Source organism: Kryptolebias marmoratus, linkage group LG1 (assembly GCF_001649575.2).
Source record: "Kryptolebias marmoratus isolate JLee-2015 linkage group LG1, ASM164957v2, whole genome shotgun sequence".
Lineage (NCBI taxonomy): Eukaryota > Metazoa > Chordata > Actinopteri > Cyprinodontiformes > Rivulidae > Kryptolebias > Kryptolebias marmoratus.
This window is the reverse complement of record NC_051430.1, coordinates 28,773,638-28,792,572: the sequence shown is the minus strand read 5'-3', so window position 1 is coordinate 28,792,572 and position 18,935 is coordinate 28,773,638. Positions and strand designations below refer to the sequence as shown.

The following is an 18,935-nucleotide window of genomic DNA, read 5'->3' as shown; positions in this document are numbered from 1 at the left end:
TAGCTAAATGTTGTAAAAAGTGACACCAGAAAATCAACACTACATTTTAAAACAGTGTTTGAAGCTAAATGTGACAAAATTTAGGCATGAATTTTGAGCACAAGCTCCTTTACAAACGGCGCCCCATATTTAGGAGCCCGACTGGGTTTTTTAAGGGTTCTTCTTCACACCCAGTCAGATAAAAACATATAACTTTGAGGCGTCATATTTATAAACCTTCCACTCTGATCAGGACGGAATTTTGTTAAAGTGGTCTTTTTGACCTGTTGACTTAAGCCCAGTTTAGTTTCACCTCTTGGCTTCATCTTTTTGCCTGCTTTAAACCGTTTTGGAAGCTCCAGCGAGTCTTCGTTATGTTATTTTAATCCATCGTTTTCCTCTGCAAACAGGAAGTGAGCTCTGCTTGGATTGCACTTACACTGACCCAACTAATAAGATGTGGGCTCAGATTTGTTGTAAGTTTACTGAACACGTATCTGCTGACTGAAAGCTGGGAAATATTTCAGCTTTCATTTAGATAAATAAGATACCATCTTTAAACTCCACTTCCAGCTCTTATTAATACATCCGCCGCTTCCTGTTTGTTCGTCTGTCTGAAAATAATCGCAACGTTGACGTTAAATTAAAAAAATTAAATGTTAAGCGCAGCAGAGCTTTACATCTTCAGGGAATAACTAATCTGTGTTGTTATTAAACCTGCTGTATGTTTGTTTATGTTCTTAAAAAAACAGTTTTAACTCAAAAAAATCACAATAAAAACCAACGCAGTCAGAGAATCAGAGCTTCGGATCGTCTCCACGAGCTTCTGAATGCTGGGAGTTTTACTTGTGTGTTCACATCTGTACTCAGAGTTTGTGTTTGGGAACAAAAGGTCACCTCCCTGGACTCGCTGAAATATGTTGAGAAAGAACAGAATGACAGAGAAAAAACGAGGGTTCTCTCTGCCAGTTGCTCTGACACAACACTTCACAGCCGTCCGTTTAGGAACCGCTGCAGTTTTTCCCCTTTTTTCACACCAGCTGGGAAAAAATCCTCCCAGAGCCGTCAGACTTGGTGAGAAGCCAGCCGATTGCTGGATCGGCAGGAGGAAGAGAAATGTGCGTCCGTTTTCAAATTCTCACTCTGCGACAGGTTTTCCACATCCTCCCTGGAGAAGGTTGTTGTGTTGCTGGGCGGGTGTCGAATGAGCTCTCTGCTGCAAGAGGTCAGAGAAGACGGGCGAAAACCTCACGCAGGAAAGAGTTTCGGACCTGAAAGATCCAACAGTGAAGAGACTGTCTGATTGTCTGCTTACAGTTTCCTGAGGCGGCCATCTTGAACTGGGTTGACTCCAAAAGTTAATCAGTTATAGACCAGCGAACAGCGGTTACTGTCTGAGAGTTTCATTAAAATTTGTCCACTGCTTCGTGAGAGATTTTTCTTTCTTTGCTAACAGGCAAAGAAAGAAATGCTTTTTCTTTGTACTCAGGAATAAAATTCAAAGAATTAAACTCTGGTGTAGTTTAGTTACGATTTCAGTTCCTAATTGTTCAGTCGAATTCATTCAGATTTACTCAAAATAACTAAGATCCAGTTCAAGCTGAATAAAAACAAGTCTGTTTATCTCATATTTGCTTTATTGTTGCTCATGTTTGTTTTCGTGTTCCAGGAGTTCAGAAGTGACCAGCGGCAGTGGAGAATATGTCAAAGTAAGCTTCTTCCTTTGATTCTTATTATTTTAAAATCTGTTGTTCTTCTCCTTTTTTTTTTTATCTCGTTAGATTTCATTTCTCCCCCTTGTTGCTTTATCTTCACTTCCTCTTATCAGACTTCCTGTTTTCTTCTGTTTCACGGTGCCGCGGCTCCAATTCAGTCGAATATTTGGACATGAAAAACTCGGGGAATGTTCACGTTCTTTAAAACTGCCTCGGTGACCGCCGGCGGAAGAAATGAAGAGCGTTTCCGCTTCATCGGCTGTAAACTGGGCCGTGGACAAACATGTTTGTCTTAGTGGGATAAACCGGGAACGAATGATAATGCTAATGAGATTACAGCTTTTCTTCAGAGGATTGCTCTCACACACACACCTGTTTTGTTTTGAAGTGGTCCTGGCCCGACGCCCAGCTGTTTTGATTCAGTTTGGTTTTGTCAGCGCTGAGGGGGTGGGAGGTGTCGGGGGACGGGGGGGACGCATTCCCAGCCCATCCTCAACACAAACTCCTGATATACAGTAGCTTCTTTTTGTTGTTTTGTTTGTAGAAAGACACGGCGGACAAAAGGGTGCTGAGCGATGACCCCTGTCTCGCGGTGGTGTTGCCGCGGCGACGAGGCCAAGACTCTGACATTCTGAGTCTTATTTCAGGCTCCTGGTGCCTCCACTGTGGGAATGCCAGAAATGTCCATCCGTCCTCCCTCTTTTTTTTCTAACTCTCTGTCTGATAAAAAAGAAGCAGAGAGAGCTGCAGTTTGATTTGAGTCAGAGTTAAGGAGGCAGGGGGTTAAGGAGGCAGAGTTAGACGGCTCCGCTTCGGTCTGGTCTTTTCTTGTTCGGATGTCGTGGCTGCGCATCTGATTCTCCACCTGTGATGCCGTTTAAGTTCTGCAAGGAGAAGTTCTGGTTGGAGCCGCCATCAGAGACACTGAGGAAGGAGCTGGAGGAGGAGCTGAAGCTGAGCGGCTCGAACCTGAAGAGCCACGCCTGGTACCACGGACGCATCCCCTGGGAGGTTGGTTGGACTTTCACGAGAATAAACATAAAAACTGAGTGTAACCATCAGCTGAGAGAACATACTCTTCTTCTCTGGTGTTTCTTTCTGCATACAGTGGTGGTCAAAAATCAAACAAGTAGACCAGGGGTGGCCAATCCTGGTCCTCGAGGGCCACCATCCTGCATGTTTCACTTGTTTCTCTGCTCCAACACACCTGATTTGAATCAATGGGTGATTAACAGGCTTCTGCAGAACATGAAGAGGTGATTTAACCACTGAATCAGGTGTGTTGGAGCAGGGAAACAGGTAAAACATGCAGGATGGTGGCCCTGAGGACCAGGATTGTCCACCCCTGAAGTAGACCTTTAGAAGCCATAATAAAAAGATCTAATCTTCACATCTAAACCTGCATTTTGGCTTTATTCATGTGAAATTAAACAATGACAGAATGCAGTTTTGTTATTTTGGAGTTTATTACCTTCAATTTAACACCTGGAGAGGTGCAAAACAAACCTTCTTTTTCACATGGCTTTATATTAGTTAGCAATCAAACCACGTGTAATAACCTCAGCCGATTCCTCGGTGTAGAGTGGTTCTTTTTAAAGGCACTGAGGTGGATTACCTCAGAGGGCTTCGAAGGAAATTGAGGAAATTACATCTTAACCAACAACGTCATGTAAAATTAGCTGAACGCTTTATGTGATGCAGTGGAGGGAAAATTTCAGGTATTTTTCCACCAGAAGTTTGAGAAAACCCAAAGTTTTTTTTAATGATTCATCTCTTGCACACAAAAAAACCCCCTCAATCTTGTATCGTGAATAAAACAAACACAGCTGTGAATAAATGATCGTGTTGCTGCTCAGCCAGACCGGCTGAGAACTAATTATCACACAGTTAGATTTCTGTCTGATGTAGACCATAATAATCTCACGTGTTGAAGGCAGCTGCAGTTTTTCAAAGTTTTGCTTCAGTCAGAGAAGACGTTTCCTGCTCGGACCGGTGGTCAGTCGATCAGTCGGTCAGGGGACCACCTGAGCCACAACGACCAAATGATCCGTGATGTCAGGGTTTCTGTCACTTCCTGCTAAAACTGAAGGGTTTCACTGCAGTTCAACGCAGTATTTTGTGAATTACTTTAAAGTGATGGGATATTTGGCCTTTTTAATGATTGTTTACTAAATCGAATGAGTTAAATTTAATTATTAACCTGAAATTGATAAAATGAGCTCTTTCCATTTTGCCTAAAGCTGAAACTTTCATGTAAGAAATTAGATTTAAAAATATGATTTGGCGCCAGTGTAATGCAGCTACTTGACCACTAGAGGGAGCCCCGCTCAAGCCCCTGTTTTAAACCAACAGTTTGAGGTGATGTTTAAATCAACCTGTTGGTTTATTTTGACCAAACTGTCTAAATTTATTTAAAAGTATGGGTTGTTCACTGCGTTCACACAAAAAGTTAGATGAGTAGATATTAATTCATAAATGTGTAAATTTTGCCTTGGTCCATACTGTATCACCTTATTTCCAATATTATGTTTATCACCTGCCGCTGAAGGTGATAATGGTTTTACTCGTGTCTGTGTGTTGTGTGTTTGAAAATATATGAATAATTGGATCGATTTCAGTGAAACTCTCCTAAAGTAGTCACTGCATGTAGACCTACGACTGATTAACTTGAAGATAGTCCAATTCAAGAAAGCCACCCTATGTGACCTCACCTACACATAAATGGTTTTAACTCAGTCAATTTTAGAGATTTTGAGCTTAAGTTTGGTGTGGTAGTAGCTGAGAGTCATTCACAACAAATACTCTGAGCGTGTTATCTTGTGATATTGCATGAGATTGCGCTTTATGTTGTTTGCAAGGTTTGCAAGGCTTCTGCAGCTTCATTCTCTCTTAACATAAGGTGATCTTAGTCTGATTCTCTGGCGTGAAAGGTGGCAGGCGATATGCATTCTTTCGAGAAATGCTAGGCCTTTAGTTTTATGATCGGACTGAGTAAAAACTGAAACACTGTTGAAGCATTGTTGTATTTAATAAAAATAAAACAGATTCAAACCCAGTTTCATGAAGATTTGGTGACACGTGTGTTTATATTTGACAATATGTGAAAAAATAAATGGATTAAATGTCTCTGCAGGTGTCGCAGACTCTGGTTTTGAACCACGGTGACTTCCTTATCAGGGACTCCCAGTCCAGTCCGGGCAACTTCGTCCTCACCTGCAGCTGGGAGCAGAAAACGCTTCACTTCCTCATCTGGAAGACGGTGGTTCTGTCCGGTGAAACGTACACCCAGGTCCGGTACGGCCTGGAGGGCGAGGCCTTCGACTCCTTACCGGCTTTGGTTCATTACTACGTGGGCAGCCGAGTGGTTCTGACCCAGAGCAGCGGTGCTCAGATTCACACACCGGTGAACAGGACGCTGCCCATCAGTTTCCTGGAGGCGACCTTCTGCACTGCCGTCAGCCCCCACCCCCACCAGAGAGGACTGAAGAGTGGAGGTGTGGGGGGAGGGGGGAGAGTTCGACCCAACAGGTAACGCTTCGCTCAGGTTAAACGCTTTTATTTCCAAAATGTCACGTTTTAGTTGCAAGCTACAAGGATTTTGTGTTCTTTGCCTGCATTTAATAATCTAACACATAAATCCATAACAGAGAAATTAACTGGAGTCCATAAATTCTGATTTAACTGAAAAAAAGATAAAAAAATATGAAATAAAAACAGCAATTCTCAGGCTCAGTAAGACTTCTTGCAAAATACTAATTCAGAATATTCAAAAATAGACAAAACTGAACAAGATGGTGTGAAGATTCAACTATATCGCCACACTTAATAAATCTAAATATTTACTTTACATTTATTTTGTTACTTCCTGTTTTGAATCCAAATAAATCTCGTTTGACAAAAAATGATCTGAAGGTACTTATTGCAAACTATAAAATCAAACATAAAAAAGGTCATCCTGAACTTTATTAAATGGTGCATTTTTGAAAATGTTTACTTCCGTGTGTGTTGACATGCAGGTACATGCTCAATGTAAACAAATATCCTTTATTTACACACTTTACTCAACAAATCTGAGCTTAAATATGAACCAAAACATCAAAACTGTCTGACATCTTGATCCCAAATGGCTCTTCCATTAACGTCACCGTTGTTGACCTGTTTTCTGTCACTTCAGCTGTTTTCATATGTAAACAAACACAAATGGTAGCTGGCAGCTGTTTCCAAATTTTTATTTTCATTTTTCTTTAATTTAAGGAGTCATTAAGGACTCTGGTTTTCTCCCAGTCTAAAAACGTACATGGTAAGCTGCCTTCAAGCCCAGATCTGTGATCTCAATGGGATTTGCCTGATTAAATAAAGGTTAATAAATAAATTAACCACTAATAGGAGAAAGGAAATGAGCTGATTTAGTTTCTTATTTTTTCTTCTCTGTCCCCATGTCCCCAGTCCTTCATGTCTCCAACACAAAAGGACAGAGGTTCCTGGTCAGCCTGACAGTCCGTGTCTGATGATTGATGGAGAATCCTACATCTCCTCTCCCGACGACCGCAGTGAGTCAAACTGTTTCTCCTCCTAGATCTGATCTCAGAAATGCTCATTTTATTAAACATTAAAGGAGAATAAAGACTTGCTCCATAAAGACGCAAACTTCAAAATAAAACTGTAGAAAGGAGAAAATCAGAAGTAACACAAACGAAGGTTTTCAATCAATATTGGTGATTTTTTTTTACCTCTTTCAAGTGCAAAACCTTTATTTTTGTGATATTTATCATTATTATTGTTGATGTAAAGGTTTGGTAAATCTGGCCAACTGTTTTATGTATAAACACAGGTTGATGGAAATTCACTGACACTCTTTTACCTGCAGGTGTCGCTCATGAAGGATTGAAATCAGAATTTTAACAATGGGTTCAGGAAGCTACACTGATATATTGTAGTTTTTCTTTAAAAATGTAGAATAACATCTTCTTCTGTTCACCAGCTTTGTGTGCAACACAGTCAATCAAAACATTTCTCCAGTTTTCATCTTGATGATCCATTCTGCATGACGTTCACCCATAAATACAAATATTCCTGATCCTAACCTCTGATAAACCACAGAGCTGATACGTTCTGACAAACTTTATTTGAATGCATTTTGTCAAACTTCATTTATATTTGTATCCTTCACAGATTCAGCCAAGTATACATTAAAGCAGTGTGACTGTAAACAACAATTGCAGCTTGAATTACAAAATTATTGCAAAAAAAATTCTTAAACACAGCAAATATGTCCCTGAATTACATTTTCTGAAATGTCAGAAATAAACTTTTAACATGTCTTTCATGTGCAAACGGATCACAATAACCCAAAGCTCAAAAGCAGTAGATTCATTTGAACCATGCTAATCTGAAAATAACAAATAATAAGCCTGCAAAATTACCCGTATTAAAAATGTCAATGTAGAATAATCTGTTTAAATTAAAGTGACACATAGAGATCAAGTTTATCTCATTTGTTAGACACAAACATGTTTATCTCTGTCTGAGACACTGTTTATTCAGTTTATTCTGATGGAAGCAGCTTTGATGCAAGTTTTATTCTATTCCTTTTAAATTTCTGCAAATTTTAAATAAAATGCTGCAGTTTAAGCTGAATATATGAACACACTATTTATGCTTATCTGTTAGTAAAACTAATAAAATATATCAAAGTATTGAATCATTTTTATCTATTTAGGTTATATGCACTTAAAGACACTTGACACTTGTTTACTTTATTTTACTTTGCTTCATTTTAATAGGTGCGGTAGTATAATTGTTTTAAAAAATGGACTTAAGAACAGTGTCCAAAGCCTCCTGGCACACGTTCCACCGCCTGCCCAGCAGAACTGGTGAACGACAGATTTTTTTGGTTGACGATTCAGGCAGAGAACCAAAAACACACCAGTGTCAAAACTTCTGTTAGAGAGGCGTTATTTTTAGAGTTTTTTGCCCAAAGCTTTTAAGTTACTGCATATTCATCTAGCCACGTTTTAAACTGTTTCAAAAAGCCATTTATGAGATTTAATATACTAATGAAGTGGATCAAATTATATCTCTGGCAGATTTCCTGAGATTTTTTTCTGAACTGTAGCTGACATGTAGCTAACTTATTAACTTGCAAATAACATATAAATTTATGGTTTAGGCTGGACTATGAGTTTTAACAGAAAAGGAGAATTCTGCTCTCTATTTGTATCTGGAAGCTTGGATCCCCCCCATCCCACCACCACCACCACCCCAAACAATTGCCCTGAAATTTTACTATATAGCAGAAAAACTAACTGAGATGACTTTAATTAGATCTATTGATTAAATCGTACTAAATCTTATTTTATATCACTCGTTTTTGATTTTGCTGCCAGAAAATACCTTCATCCAGACAAATTTAAGTGCAGCAATAAGAACAGTAAATGCCACAAGAAAAACTGTTAGCAGGAATGCCATAACATCGATGGAGAAGTACTGGATCGTGGACATCTTGTAGGACTCTGTCCTCAGATGTGCTGCTCCTTTGTGTCTCATGACAAACTCAATCCAGAACATGGCTTGGTCCAGTGGTTTCATGGGCTGATCTCTGTGCAGGCTGGACAGCTGCTTCATCTTCTCCATGTAGGACGGTTCATAAAGAACCTCCTTCAACGCCTCCAGGAAAATGTCTTTATTCACAGTTCCATAGTCCAGGACCTTAGCCACTCCTCTTGATGCCATCCTGAAGAAGTTGTCTTGTTGGTCGAACAAGAGGGGTAACCCAACCAGAGGGACGCCGTGGTAGATGGCCTCTTGCACCCCATTGGTGCCTCCATGAGCCACAAACACCCTGGTCTTAGGGTGGCCCAGGAGGTCATTTTGTGGCAACCAGTCTAGGATTAAAGTATTGTTGCCAAGTGTTGATGGTTTCTTGCCTTTGTGCCTCCAGATCACCTTCTGAGGAAGTTCTGCAAAAGCAGCAGCAATGTCTTCAGTGACATCCTCAGGAAGTTTTTCAACCAGAGTTCCCATTGTCATCACAATGACACCGTGTTCCCCAGAGCTCTGGACAAAATCCTCCAGATCTTTAGGGAGAGGTTTGGAGGGTTTGCACTGAAATCCTGAGATGTATACGACGTTTGGCATTGTAGGTCGTGGAAACTCAAAGGTGAAATCGTTTCTCATCAGCCAGATGTCAGCTGCCTGAAACAGCTCCATGTAATGTACATCACTGCCAAAGTGACGACGGACAAAGGGCTTGTAGTTTGGATCCAAAACGTACGAAACTTGGAAATAAGTGAAGATGTAGAACATGAAATTCTTGACCCTTTGAATAAATGTCATCCTATCGGTTAGATCTGCCGTTGGTATAGGAACATAAGACAGTGGGGAAGGTGCAATTGCTTGATGCCCCTCGCCCTGAATGGTCCATCTGACATTAAAGACAAGTGGAAGACCCAAACGGTGACCTAGCAGTACTCCTCCACCAGTTGCAGGATCAGTGAGAACCAGATCGAATTTGGCGTCATGAAGACGCTGCATTAGTTTTGTATCCTCAAAAACCTCTTCTATCGTTTGAAGACCCTGTTTGGTCATCTGATAGAAGGTTTTCAATAGATCATATTCTATAGAAATGCGAGTCCAAATTGACGAGCCATGGCGACGCATGTTTAGTGTCTCCATGATATATTCCCCAAAGTTATCTTTATCAAAACCAGCAGCAGAGATTGTGATGGTCTTGTAGTAAGGTGAATCTTCTTTGATGTACCAGGTGTCTGAAGGGCGCATCACGGTCACTTCATGGCCTCTGGCATGAAGCTCTTCAATCATAACATTCATGTTGACCCAGTGACTTCCATCCAAAGGGAACACCAAGACTTTCCCTCCATTTACCAATGATGAGCAGACCAACACTGCAAGTGTCACCAGGGTCAGTCCGTACATCTCTGAAAGAAATCCTGACAGAAGATATAAAGATGTTAGAGGTGTTTGTTTAAAAAAAAACCCCAACAACTTCTGTTTAAAGTGCTCACCAGCATACAGACACAGAGTTGATTAAATTAGCCTGCTGGTTTTCTGCAAATGTAAGCAGTTTATTAGAACTTGACTAAAGTGCAGTTCAGGAAAGCATGGACACTGAATGAATCTGACCACTGGAAGTTGGGGTTTTATGCCAGCTGTAGTTCATAGTTATGCAGGAAAAACTTACCGTTTTGCATTCTTTGCAACCAAAAGTCTGCAAAACTACTGTAATGTACCTGAATTGACGGATCTGGTTGCCAAAATTGCAAATCTTCGCTAAACCTCTCGGTTGTTCTTTTACTACCACCTAACGAGCCAGCTTTTTTTTTTAAGTGGCCATCATTTCTAAAAGTTCTTGTTATTAACCCTCTCAGGCTCAAATTAAGTTTTAGTAACAGGAAAAATCAGATATGTTGTTGCAACGCCTGCCTTGAGAGGGTGAATGAATATATAATTCACAGTGTTGCAGAGTTCCTGAATTAAATTAACAACTTAAAGTGTTTATGGGGTTACCTAATTGAAGCTGCAACTGTATACGTATATGAATACATTTTTTTAAAGTGAAACAGTAAGTGCTGACCCAAAACGTCAAACCAGAGTTTCTGAATAGTTTGTATTCTGTATTGAAAGAAAAATGTAAACATCCAAGAGATACTGTTCATTGTCCAAACTAATTGCAAACTAGACATATAAATGTTAGATATTAAAGAGGTACTCCAGTCATTTTGATGATGTTCTGTCAAATGTTGTCAATAGTTAGTTCTTTATCAGCTGTGACATTAGCCGTTGAGCATAGAGTGCAAAGGCCTGTCTTTAAGCATCATAAAATAACTAATCAAACCAAAGAGAGCTTCACCAAAAGAGGAACCGGAAGATGCATGAAGCAGAACTCAGCTGTGTTTACGTGGAGCATGACAAATTAATTTAGCTTAGCGATTTTCTTTGTGGTTAACCAATTTTTTTTACTTAATACCAAGTTGCTGTATGTCATCATCAATCTTCACCTCAGTAATAAATCTATTTGTTGTTGTTGCAGATTTAGTATGTCATCAGATTATTGAGCTACAACGCCATCTTACCTTTCCACTTATTGACAGTTTCACCTCTGTTAATACTTTACTTGACAGCACAAGGACACATCGACCCCTCCTCGCCACCTTGGCTCATTCAGAAATCACACCAAGGTGCCCAGAAGGTGTTCAAGGCTCCGCTTGAAGTGTTTTATGAAACTGCCTTAAAAATGAACATGAAAGTATGATTTGAACTGAAGAGCAGGCTGATGTAATGAAGTGAATACTATTTTTTTAGCAGTTATTGCATTTTACTTCACATATATTTATATTTGGCTACACCAGTACATAGACACAAATATTTAAACCCCACACAGATAATTTCCCTACAGCTAAACAGCTTTTGTAAATCTCCTCAGAGATATTCTTGCTTAAATGAGTCAGCTACATGGAAATATTTGTAAACTTTTACTAAATTAATTAGATGTAGTTTTTATGAATACAATGCTTTGTAAAAAAAAATAAGTAAATAAGTAAAAAAAACAAAAAAAACAATCACAACACTTCTAAAAAAAACTGAAGTAGAAAAACACAAGTAATGAAAATGAAAAAGATCAAGTTTTTCAGTAAACTTAAATTTGTAACGCCAGACAATCATATGGAGTCTTTGGAAGTAACAGACAAAGACATCTACCAGTAAGTGACAACCTTAGCTAAAACCTCTAAAAGGTACGAGTGTATTTCTAGATTTTTAAACTTGCTATCAAATCAGTAAAACTTGTAATGCAGAACATATGACAAGCTGGGTCATGACTACATGATCACATTTTGATTCTGCTCTGACTAAAATGCATTATTATTTTCACACTCATTCCTTTTTGACTTTACTTCTGCAAAGTTTCTGACAGAGAATCTTTACTACATAACTAAAACAGGCAAATACTAGCAAATTAACTGCCAACAGGAATGCAATAACATCGATGGAGTAGTACTGGATCGTGGACATCTTGTAGGACTCTGTCCTCAGATGTGCTGCTCCTTTGTGTCTCATGACAAACTCAATCCAGAACATGGCTTGGTCCAGTGGTTTCATGGGCTGATCTCTGTGCAGGCTGGACAGCTGCTTCATCTTCTCCATGTAGGACGGTTCATAAAGAACCTCCTTCAACGCCTCCAGGAAAATGTCTTTATTCACAGTTCCATAGTCCAGGACCTTAGCCACTCCTCTTGATGCCATCCTGAAGAAGTTGTCTTGTTGGTCGAACAAGAGGGGTAACCCAACCAGAGGGACGCCGTGGTAGATGGCCTCTTGCACCCCATTGGTGCCTCCATGAGCCACAAACACCCTGGTCTTAGGGTGGCCCAGGAGGTCATTTTGTGGCAACCAGTCTAGGATTAAAGTATTGTTGCCAAGTGTTGATGGTTTCTTGCCTTTGTGCCTCCAGATCACCTTCTGAGGAAGTTCTGCAAAAGCAGCAGCAATGTCTTCAGTGACATCCTCAGGAAGTTTTTCAACCAGAGTTCCCATTGTCATCACAATGACACCGTGTTCCCCAGAGCTCTGGACAAAATCCTCCAGATCTTTAGGGAGAGGTTTGGAGGGTTTGCACTGAAATCCTGAGATGTATACGACGTTTGGCATGGTAGGTCGTGGAAACTCAAAGGTGAAATCGTTTCTCATCAGCCAGATGTCAGCTGCCTGAAACAGCTCTATGTAATCTACATCACTGCTGATGTGATGATGAGCAAAGGGTTTGTAATTTGATCTCACAACATACCAAGTTTGAATACATGTGAAGAGGTAATACAGGATGTTCTTGACCCTCTGAATAAAAGTCATCTTATCACTCAGCTCTGATCCTGTTATAGGAACATAAGAAAATGGGGAAGGTGCAATCACTTCATGCCCCTCACCTTGAATAGTCCATCTGGCATTAAAGACAAGTGGAAGACCCAAACGACGAGCCAAAAACACCCCCCCACCAAATGCAGGGTCAGTTAGGACCAGATCAAAGTTGGCATCATGGAGGCTCTGCATTAGTTTGTCGTCCTCAAAAATCACTTTGACCATTTGAAGCACCATTTTATGCATCAGATAGGTTTGTGTCATCAGATCATGCACAAGAGAAAGGCGAGTCCAAAGTGAAGCTCCCTGGCGACGAATGTCCAGAGTTCTTATAACATACGACTCAAATTTATCCCTATCAAAACCAGCAGGAGAATTAATATTGATGACCTTGTAAAAAGGGGAGTCTCCCTTGATGTACCAGGGGTCTGATGGGCACAACACCGTGACTTCATGTCCTCGAGCATGTAGCTCTTCAACGATGACTTTCATGTTGATCCAGTGGCTTCCATCCACAGGGAAGACCAGAACCTTTCCTCCAGTTACCAAGGATGATGAGCAGACCAACACTGCAAGTGTCACCAGACTCAGTCGGTACATCTCTGACAGAGACTCTGATGGGAGATACAGAGATGTTAGCTCCATTTCTCTTAACTAATCAGACTTGTTGAAAGTATCCACTACCACCATAAAAATGCATGCCCCTGATACAGAGTTGTGTAAGGACAGAACTTGCCATGGCTGCAAATTTCCTGAGCCACATGAAAAGTACATATGGCTAAAATAAATGTTGCTCCAATTTGGTATGCAATGCACAACCCATTAGTGACAGAAAAACAGCTGTATCAAAACGTCTAACAAAAGTTTTTAAGTATTTCAGAAGTTCTGTTGATATACAACAAATGTTTTCTAGACAAAAATTATTATTATTTCAATGAAACAAGGCTTGTATGTGGTGTTACAGCACCTGGCATAGTTACTGTAGAGTTTTGGTGTAATTTTGTTTTTCTTGTGTGGATTTTGTGACCACTTGGACTGTGTGAGTGGATCGTGTGTGTGATTATAAAACCACCAAACCAAAGGTGGCACCAAAGACGCAACATACAACGAAACCTGCAGGTATGATCCCAAGCAGAAGAAATAAATAAAAAAGGGCCGTTTTAAAGAGATATTGTGTAAGAGTATTTATTATTATCAACAATTGCGTAATTTAACTCTCAGGAGCCACAAAAACACCAAAATTGATTTGAATCCTTGGTGGAAAACATTACAAACTTCTTTTATGTTGACAGCTGGCAAACCAGCGGGTAATAACGAACTTATTGAGCTGGAGTGGGAAATTGTGAACCCATAAGTTGAACAGTGTGGAGCAACTGACCCAAATCATACATGCAAGTTAACAAGAGTACAGAAGTTAGGAAGGTCCCAACGGTGTCGCCCAAGTGTACATGAGAACATAAACAAAGCCTTTAAAGTCCCAAAAATATCTAAACGTGAGCATAAACATAAGAAGATAACATTTTATATCTGTACATTTCTGCATTTATGTAGTTTGTTTTATATGCAGCATGTTTGCTTTTTTTATCATCATTTTGTGGGGCTATAGACTTCCACACAGAGACCTATATTTATTGTAACAAATATACAGTGGTACAATGGTTAGCATAAACATAAACAATAATAATGCTTGAAGTTAGCTTTAACTTGATTTATGCTTATCACTCTTGGGGATCTAAAGTTAGTTGAAGTCCCTGAAATCACATTTAAGAAGCTGAAGGACACAATAATTTAGGTTTATGGGGGTTTATTTACAACAAATTCCAAAGTGAGTTATTACGGTGCATGACCTTCAAAGATACTTTCTACCTACATGAATATAAGAGTTTCATTAGAAGTTAAAAGAGATTTAATGTTTTTAGACTTTTTGCACGCACATTTTCTTTACTTGGCGACACATCTAAAAAAACACGTCTTTAGAAGCTGTTCAGGGTTGCTGGTGCCTTTCCTCATTAGTTAATGGGTGAGAAATCTAAAACATTTGAGCATCATTCGAAGCAGATGATTTTTTAAAATGCTACTCTGAAATGAATGCATTGTCTGTTATTTGGCATATTCATCATTCTTTTTTGACTTTACTTCTGCAAAAAAGTTTCTGACAGAGAACCTTTACTACATAACTAAAACAGGCAAATACTAGCAAAATAACTGCCAACAGGAATGCCATAACATCAATCGAGTAATACTGGATCGTGGACATCTTGTAGGACTCTGTCCTCAGATGTGCTGCTCCTTTGTGTCTCATGACAAACTCAATCCAGAACATGGCTTGGTCCAGTGGTTTCATGGGCTGATCTCTGTGCAGGCTGGACAGCTGCTTCATCTTCTCCATGTAGGACGGTTCATAAAGAACCTCCTTCAACGCCTCCAGGAAAATGTCTTTATTCACAGTTCCATAGTCCAGGACCTTAGCCACTCCTCTTGATGCCATCCTGAAGAAGTTGTCTTGTTGGTCGAACAAGAGGGGTAACCCAACCAGAGGGACGCCGTGGTAGATGGCCTCTTGCACCCCATTGGTGCCTCCATGAGCCACAAACACCCTGGTCTTAGGGTGGCCCAGGAGGTCATTTTGTGGCAACCAGTCCAGGATTAAAGTATTGTTGCCAAGTGTTGATGGTTTCTTGCCTTTGTGCCTCCAGATCACCTTCTGAGGAAGTTCTGCAAAAGCAGCAGCAATGTCTTCAGTGACATCCTCAGGAAGTTTTTCAACCAGAGTTCCCATTGTCATCACAATGACACCGTGTTCCCCAGAGCTCTGGACAAAATCCTCCAGATCTTTAGGGAGAGGTTTGGAGGGTTTGCACTGAAATCCTGAGATGTATACGACGTTTGGCATTGTAGGTCGTGGAAACTCAAAGGTGAAATCGTTTCTCATCAGCCAGATGTCAGCTGCCTGAAACAGCTCCATGTAATGTACATCACTGCCAAAGTGACGACGGACAAAGGGCTTGTAGTTTGGATCCAAAACGTACGAAACTTGGAAATAAGTGAAGATGTAGAACATGAAATTCTTGACCCTTTGAATAAATGTCATCCTATCAGTTAGCTCTGCTGCTGGTGGAAGACAAGTGGAAGACCCAAACGGTGACCTAGCAGTACTCCTCCACCAGTTGCAGGATCAGTGAGAACCAGATCGAATTTGGCGTCACGAAGACTGCATTAGTTTTGTATCCTCAAAAATGTTTTCCATCATGTCAAGCACCTGCTTATGAATAAGATACAACTGTTTCGTCACATCATGCACTAGAAATATGCGAGTCCAAAGAAGAACCGTCGCGTCGCAGTTTTAGAGTTCTTGTGACATATGACGCAATGTCCAAATCAGAATCGCCCAAGGACATAACTGTGATGGTCTTGTAGTAAGGGGAGTCTTCCTTGATGTACCAGGAGTCTGAAGGACGCATCACGGTCACTTCATGGCATCTGGCATGAAGCTCTTCAATCATAACATTCATGTTAACCCAGTGACTTCCATCCAAAGGGAACACCAAGACTTTCCCTCCATTTATCAATGATGAGCAGAGCAACACTGCAAGTGTCACCAGGGTCAGTCCGTACATCTCTGAAAGAAATCCTGACAAGAAATGTGAAGACATTAGGCCTGCTTAACTCTTTCAGACTTTATGCTATGTGAGATTTTCTTTAAGTTTTAAGCAAATTTTAAAATAACCTTCACAATGACATATGAAGGTCAGTTGTTATTTTATGTTTCTAACTTCCAAAGACTGAAAAATAAAGTTTCTGTACTCAGAGCAAAAAAAAAAATGTTAGTAAAGTATGTCCAAAGCTAACTTAACACATGCCAAGTTTCTGCACAAAGAATGTTTGATTTCTTCAGAATGTTGAGGTGTTTTGTTTCAATAATGACATACCTCCCAGATCAGTACCAGCTTCCTGATTGCACAATGGAGACATTCATGAAAATCTCAGGGGATTTACAGGAACATTTAGTCGACATTCTCTAAAGTTTCACAGCTTTGTGTTTATGTGTTCAGATAAAGACACCTTAGTAGCCAGAAAGCAGATTTAGAGGCTGTGCTTTTATGTTTCAAGGCGAGAGTTTGAAAGGTTCTTTTATTCAAGGTGTACTTGCAAGAAGTACAGCTGCAGCTTCTAAAGAGTTAATGATGTTATCTAATACTATATGAAAAAGGTTCAGGTTTCCCTAACGGCTGAATTAATGTCACTGTGAATGCTGAGTCAACAGTACTTTGTTCTGCCAAGTTTTGCTCATCGTAGCTGTTTTGCAGATCATTTTTTTCGCTCATAGTATTTAATTTGCAAATTTTAGTTACTGTTTCACATTTTTTAGCTTTAGCATTTGTACAGTTTTGCTGCTTTTACCTTTACCTTTACCTTTTTCTCATTTTCAGTTTTTGGCTTGTGCTCTGCTCATTTCATCTTTGTGCTCTGCCTGATTTAACTTTAACAACTCAGTTTTAGCTTCTTCGGCAAGTTTCAGCAGCCGTTCAGCGCTCAGGATGCACACTGCATTTTCACAGAAAGTTTTAATAGAAATCTCTGTATGGAAATGTTTAAGAAAATGCAAACAAAAGAGAAGAGATCAGAAAGAGAACACATATTTCATACACGTGGAAAAAATTTGGAAAACTCCAGAACATTTTTTTCTTTGTCTTTGCTTTATAAACCAAACTGTAAGCTTGGCCAGAACCTGTGGAAAACATGAGGCAATCTTAAACTTCTGCAACCAGGAAGCAATTTTTTTAGGGTATCCAAGACCATCAGAAATAATTAAATCTGTTCTTTACAGTGAGGTTATTTAGTTTAAAGTCATAGTTTATGTTTTCTGCAGGAACCAACTGAAAGTCACTGGTCCTGTTCGACAATAGCATCTATCTTTAACTACTTAGGATTTAATACTGCATTCATTCACAAAACATCTTTAAAAAACACTGAAAACCATTAAAACCTCCTTTTTTTGTAAGTGTTAATGTCCCCTACATTTCTGACACGGCCTGCCTTTCATTCTTGTCAACACTTACCGAGCGTGTCGCAGCCAGCACAAAAGTCACGTTTGAACTGGAGCTCGTTGTTTGTGCATCCAGCCTCCCTCACAGCAGATGTTCATCTGACAGTCGGAGCTGCCCGGGGGGTGTTGGCACTGAGAAAACAGGACTAAAGTTCATAGTGTGGGTTGTACGAAACGGCAGGAGGATTTAAAAAAAAAAATGCCGGGGAGGGCTGAGCAGAGATTTGTGCACTTGGTGAACCGAGTTAAACTTTAGATGTAGTAATGACCTAGCATCAATCTATGGCTGCAGGTTTTTGTAGAACAAAGGCAAAGCAACTCGAAAGCACATCCTTAATTTAAGGCCTAGTATTTTTTTTGAAGGAATGCATATTGCCCGCTGCTTTTCATGGCAGAGTTTTTAAATGAAAATCATCTTATGGTGAAAAAGGGATCAACTTAGAGTTTTTGCAAGATGTGTTATTTTTCAAAGAATGTGTTAAGGATGACTGTCACACCAAACTGTAGCTCAATATCTGTAAAACTGACTGAGTTACTACCACATTTGTGTTGGCTAAGGTCAGTTAGCTGTGGTGGCCATCTTGAATTGGGTTGACTCCAAAGGTCAATGAGTTTTAGATGCAAAGCCAATGAATACTATCTGAGAGTTTCACCGAAATCCATCCAGTGTTTCACAAGATATTTTGCTAACAGACAGACAAACACACAAAGTTAAAAACATTGTTGCCTCTCACCTTCAGCGGTGGGAAATCAAGATTTATTTTATTTGGTATGCTTTTAATTGCATTTCTTTTTCTTTTGTCTCACTGAAAACTCTTAAAGTCGTGAAAGTTGTAAAGTTGTGTTAATTCTTTTTGCATAAATTATTGTTTTACATATTTAAGCCCAGCTTCAGCCTGTGAACAGTAGACTTTTATTAAAGCTGATAATAAACGTATTTATCTGAAATCTGCATTTAAAATGAAATCAACTGACAAGAAGAAATGAAAAAAAAAAAATACAGAAATAAAATGAAAGAATTAGAGTTTATCTGAGTGCTGTGAGGTGCTGTAACATGAGTGTAAGTTGAAGGTCAGTGTTTAAGCAAACAGATTGGATGTTCTGCACATGCAATGACTACATAATATAACCTCGCTGACGTCAAACCAATCCATAAGTATTTCCACAAGATAAATCAATAATTAACTGAATTAAAGACAATAAGGGGAAGGATTGTATCATGAAAAAATGCTTCAAAAATCTATTAAAGCTAAGTTTTCATATACGAGGTATTGTAAAATCACAGAACAGATATTAAGCAACAGTTCACTATTAGAGTTAATCAT

General features: G+C 39.6%; 3 protein-coding genes and 1 pseudogene across 4 annotated transcripts in view; 1 reads left to right on the top strand and 3 right to left on the bottom strand.

The window, feature by feature from the left end:
- sh2d3cb (SH2 domain containing 3Cb) overlaps positions 1-18,935 on the top strand; it is a 34,364-nt gene that overhangs the window by 9,923 nt on the left and 5,506 nt on the right. For both annotated transcript variants that reach the window (XM_017427862.3, XM_037975682.1), the window contains 4 exons: positions 1,649-1,688; positions 2,577-2,705; positions 4,828-5,222; positions 6,141-6,244. In XM_017427862.3, coding sequence (XP_017283351.1) covers positions 1,649-1,688; positions 2,577-2,705; positions 4,828-5,222; positions 6,141-6,244 — 668 coding nt within the window. The remainder of the gene's footprint in view (positions 1-1,648; positions 1,689-2,576; positions 2,706-4,827; positions 5,223-6,140; positions 6,245-18,935) is intronic.
- On the bottom strand, positions 4,874-17,705 carry LOC108242796 (UDP-glucuronosyltransferase 2A2-like). The gene is made up of 2 exons (XM_037975688.1): positions 17,624-17,705; positions 4,874-9,643 (listed from the first exon to the last, which is right to left on the bottom strand). The coding sequence occupies exon 2, from the start codon at positions 9,627-9,629 to the stop codon at positions 8,055-8,057; it is 1,575 nt and encodes a 524-aa protein (XP_037831616.1). The 5' UTR covers positions 9,630-9,643; positions 17,624-17,705; the 3' UTR covers positions 4,874-8,054.
- On the bottom strand, positions 10,302-17,726 carry LOC108242795 (UDP-glucuronosyltransferase 2A2-like). The gene is made up of 2 exons (XM_017427865.3): positions 17,624-17,726; positions 10,302-13,177 (listed from the first exon to the last, which is right to left on the bottom strand). The coding sequence occupies exon 2, from the start codon at positions 13,161-13,163 to the stop codon at positions 11,586-11,588; it is 1,578 nt and encodes a 525-aa protein (XP_017283354.1). The 5' UTR covers positions 13,164-13,177; positions 17,624-17,726; the 3' UTR covers positions 10,302-11,585.
- Positions 13,213-17,736, bottom strand: LOC112450926 (annotated as a pseudogene).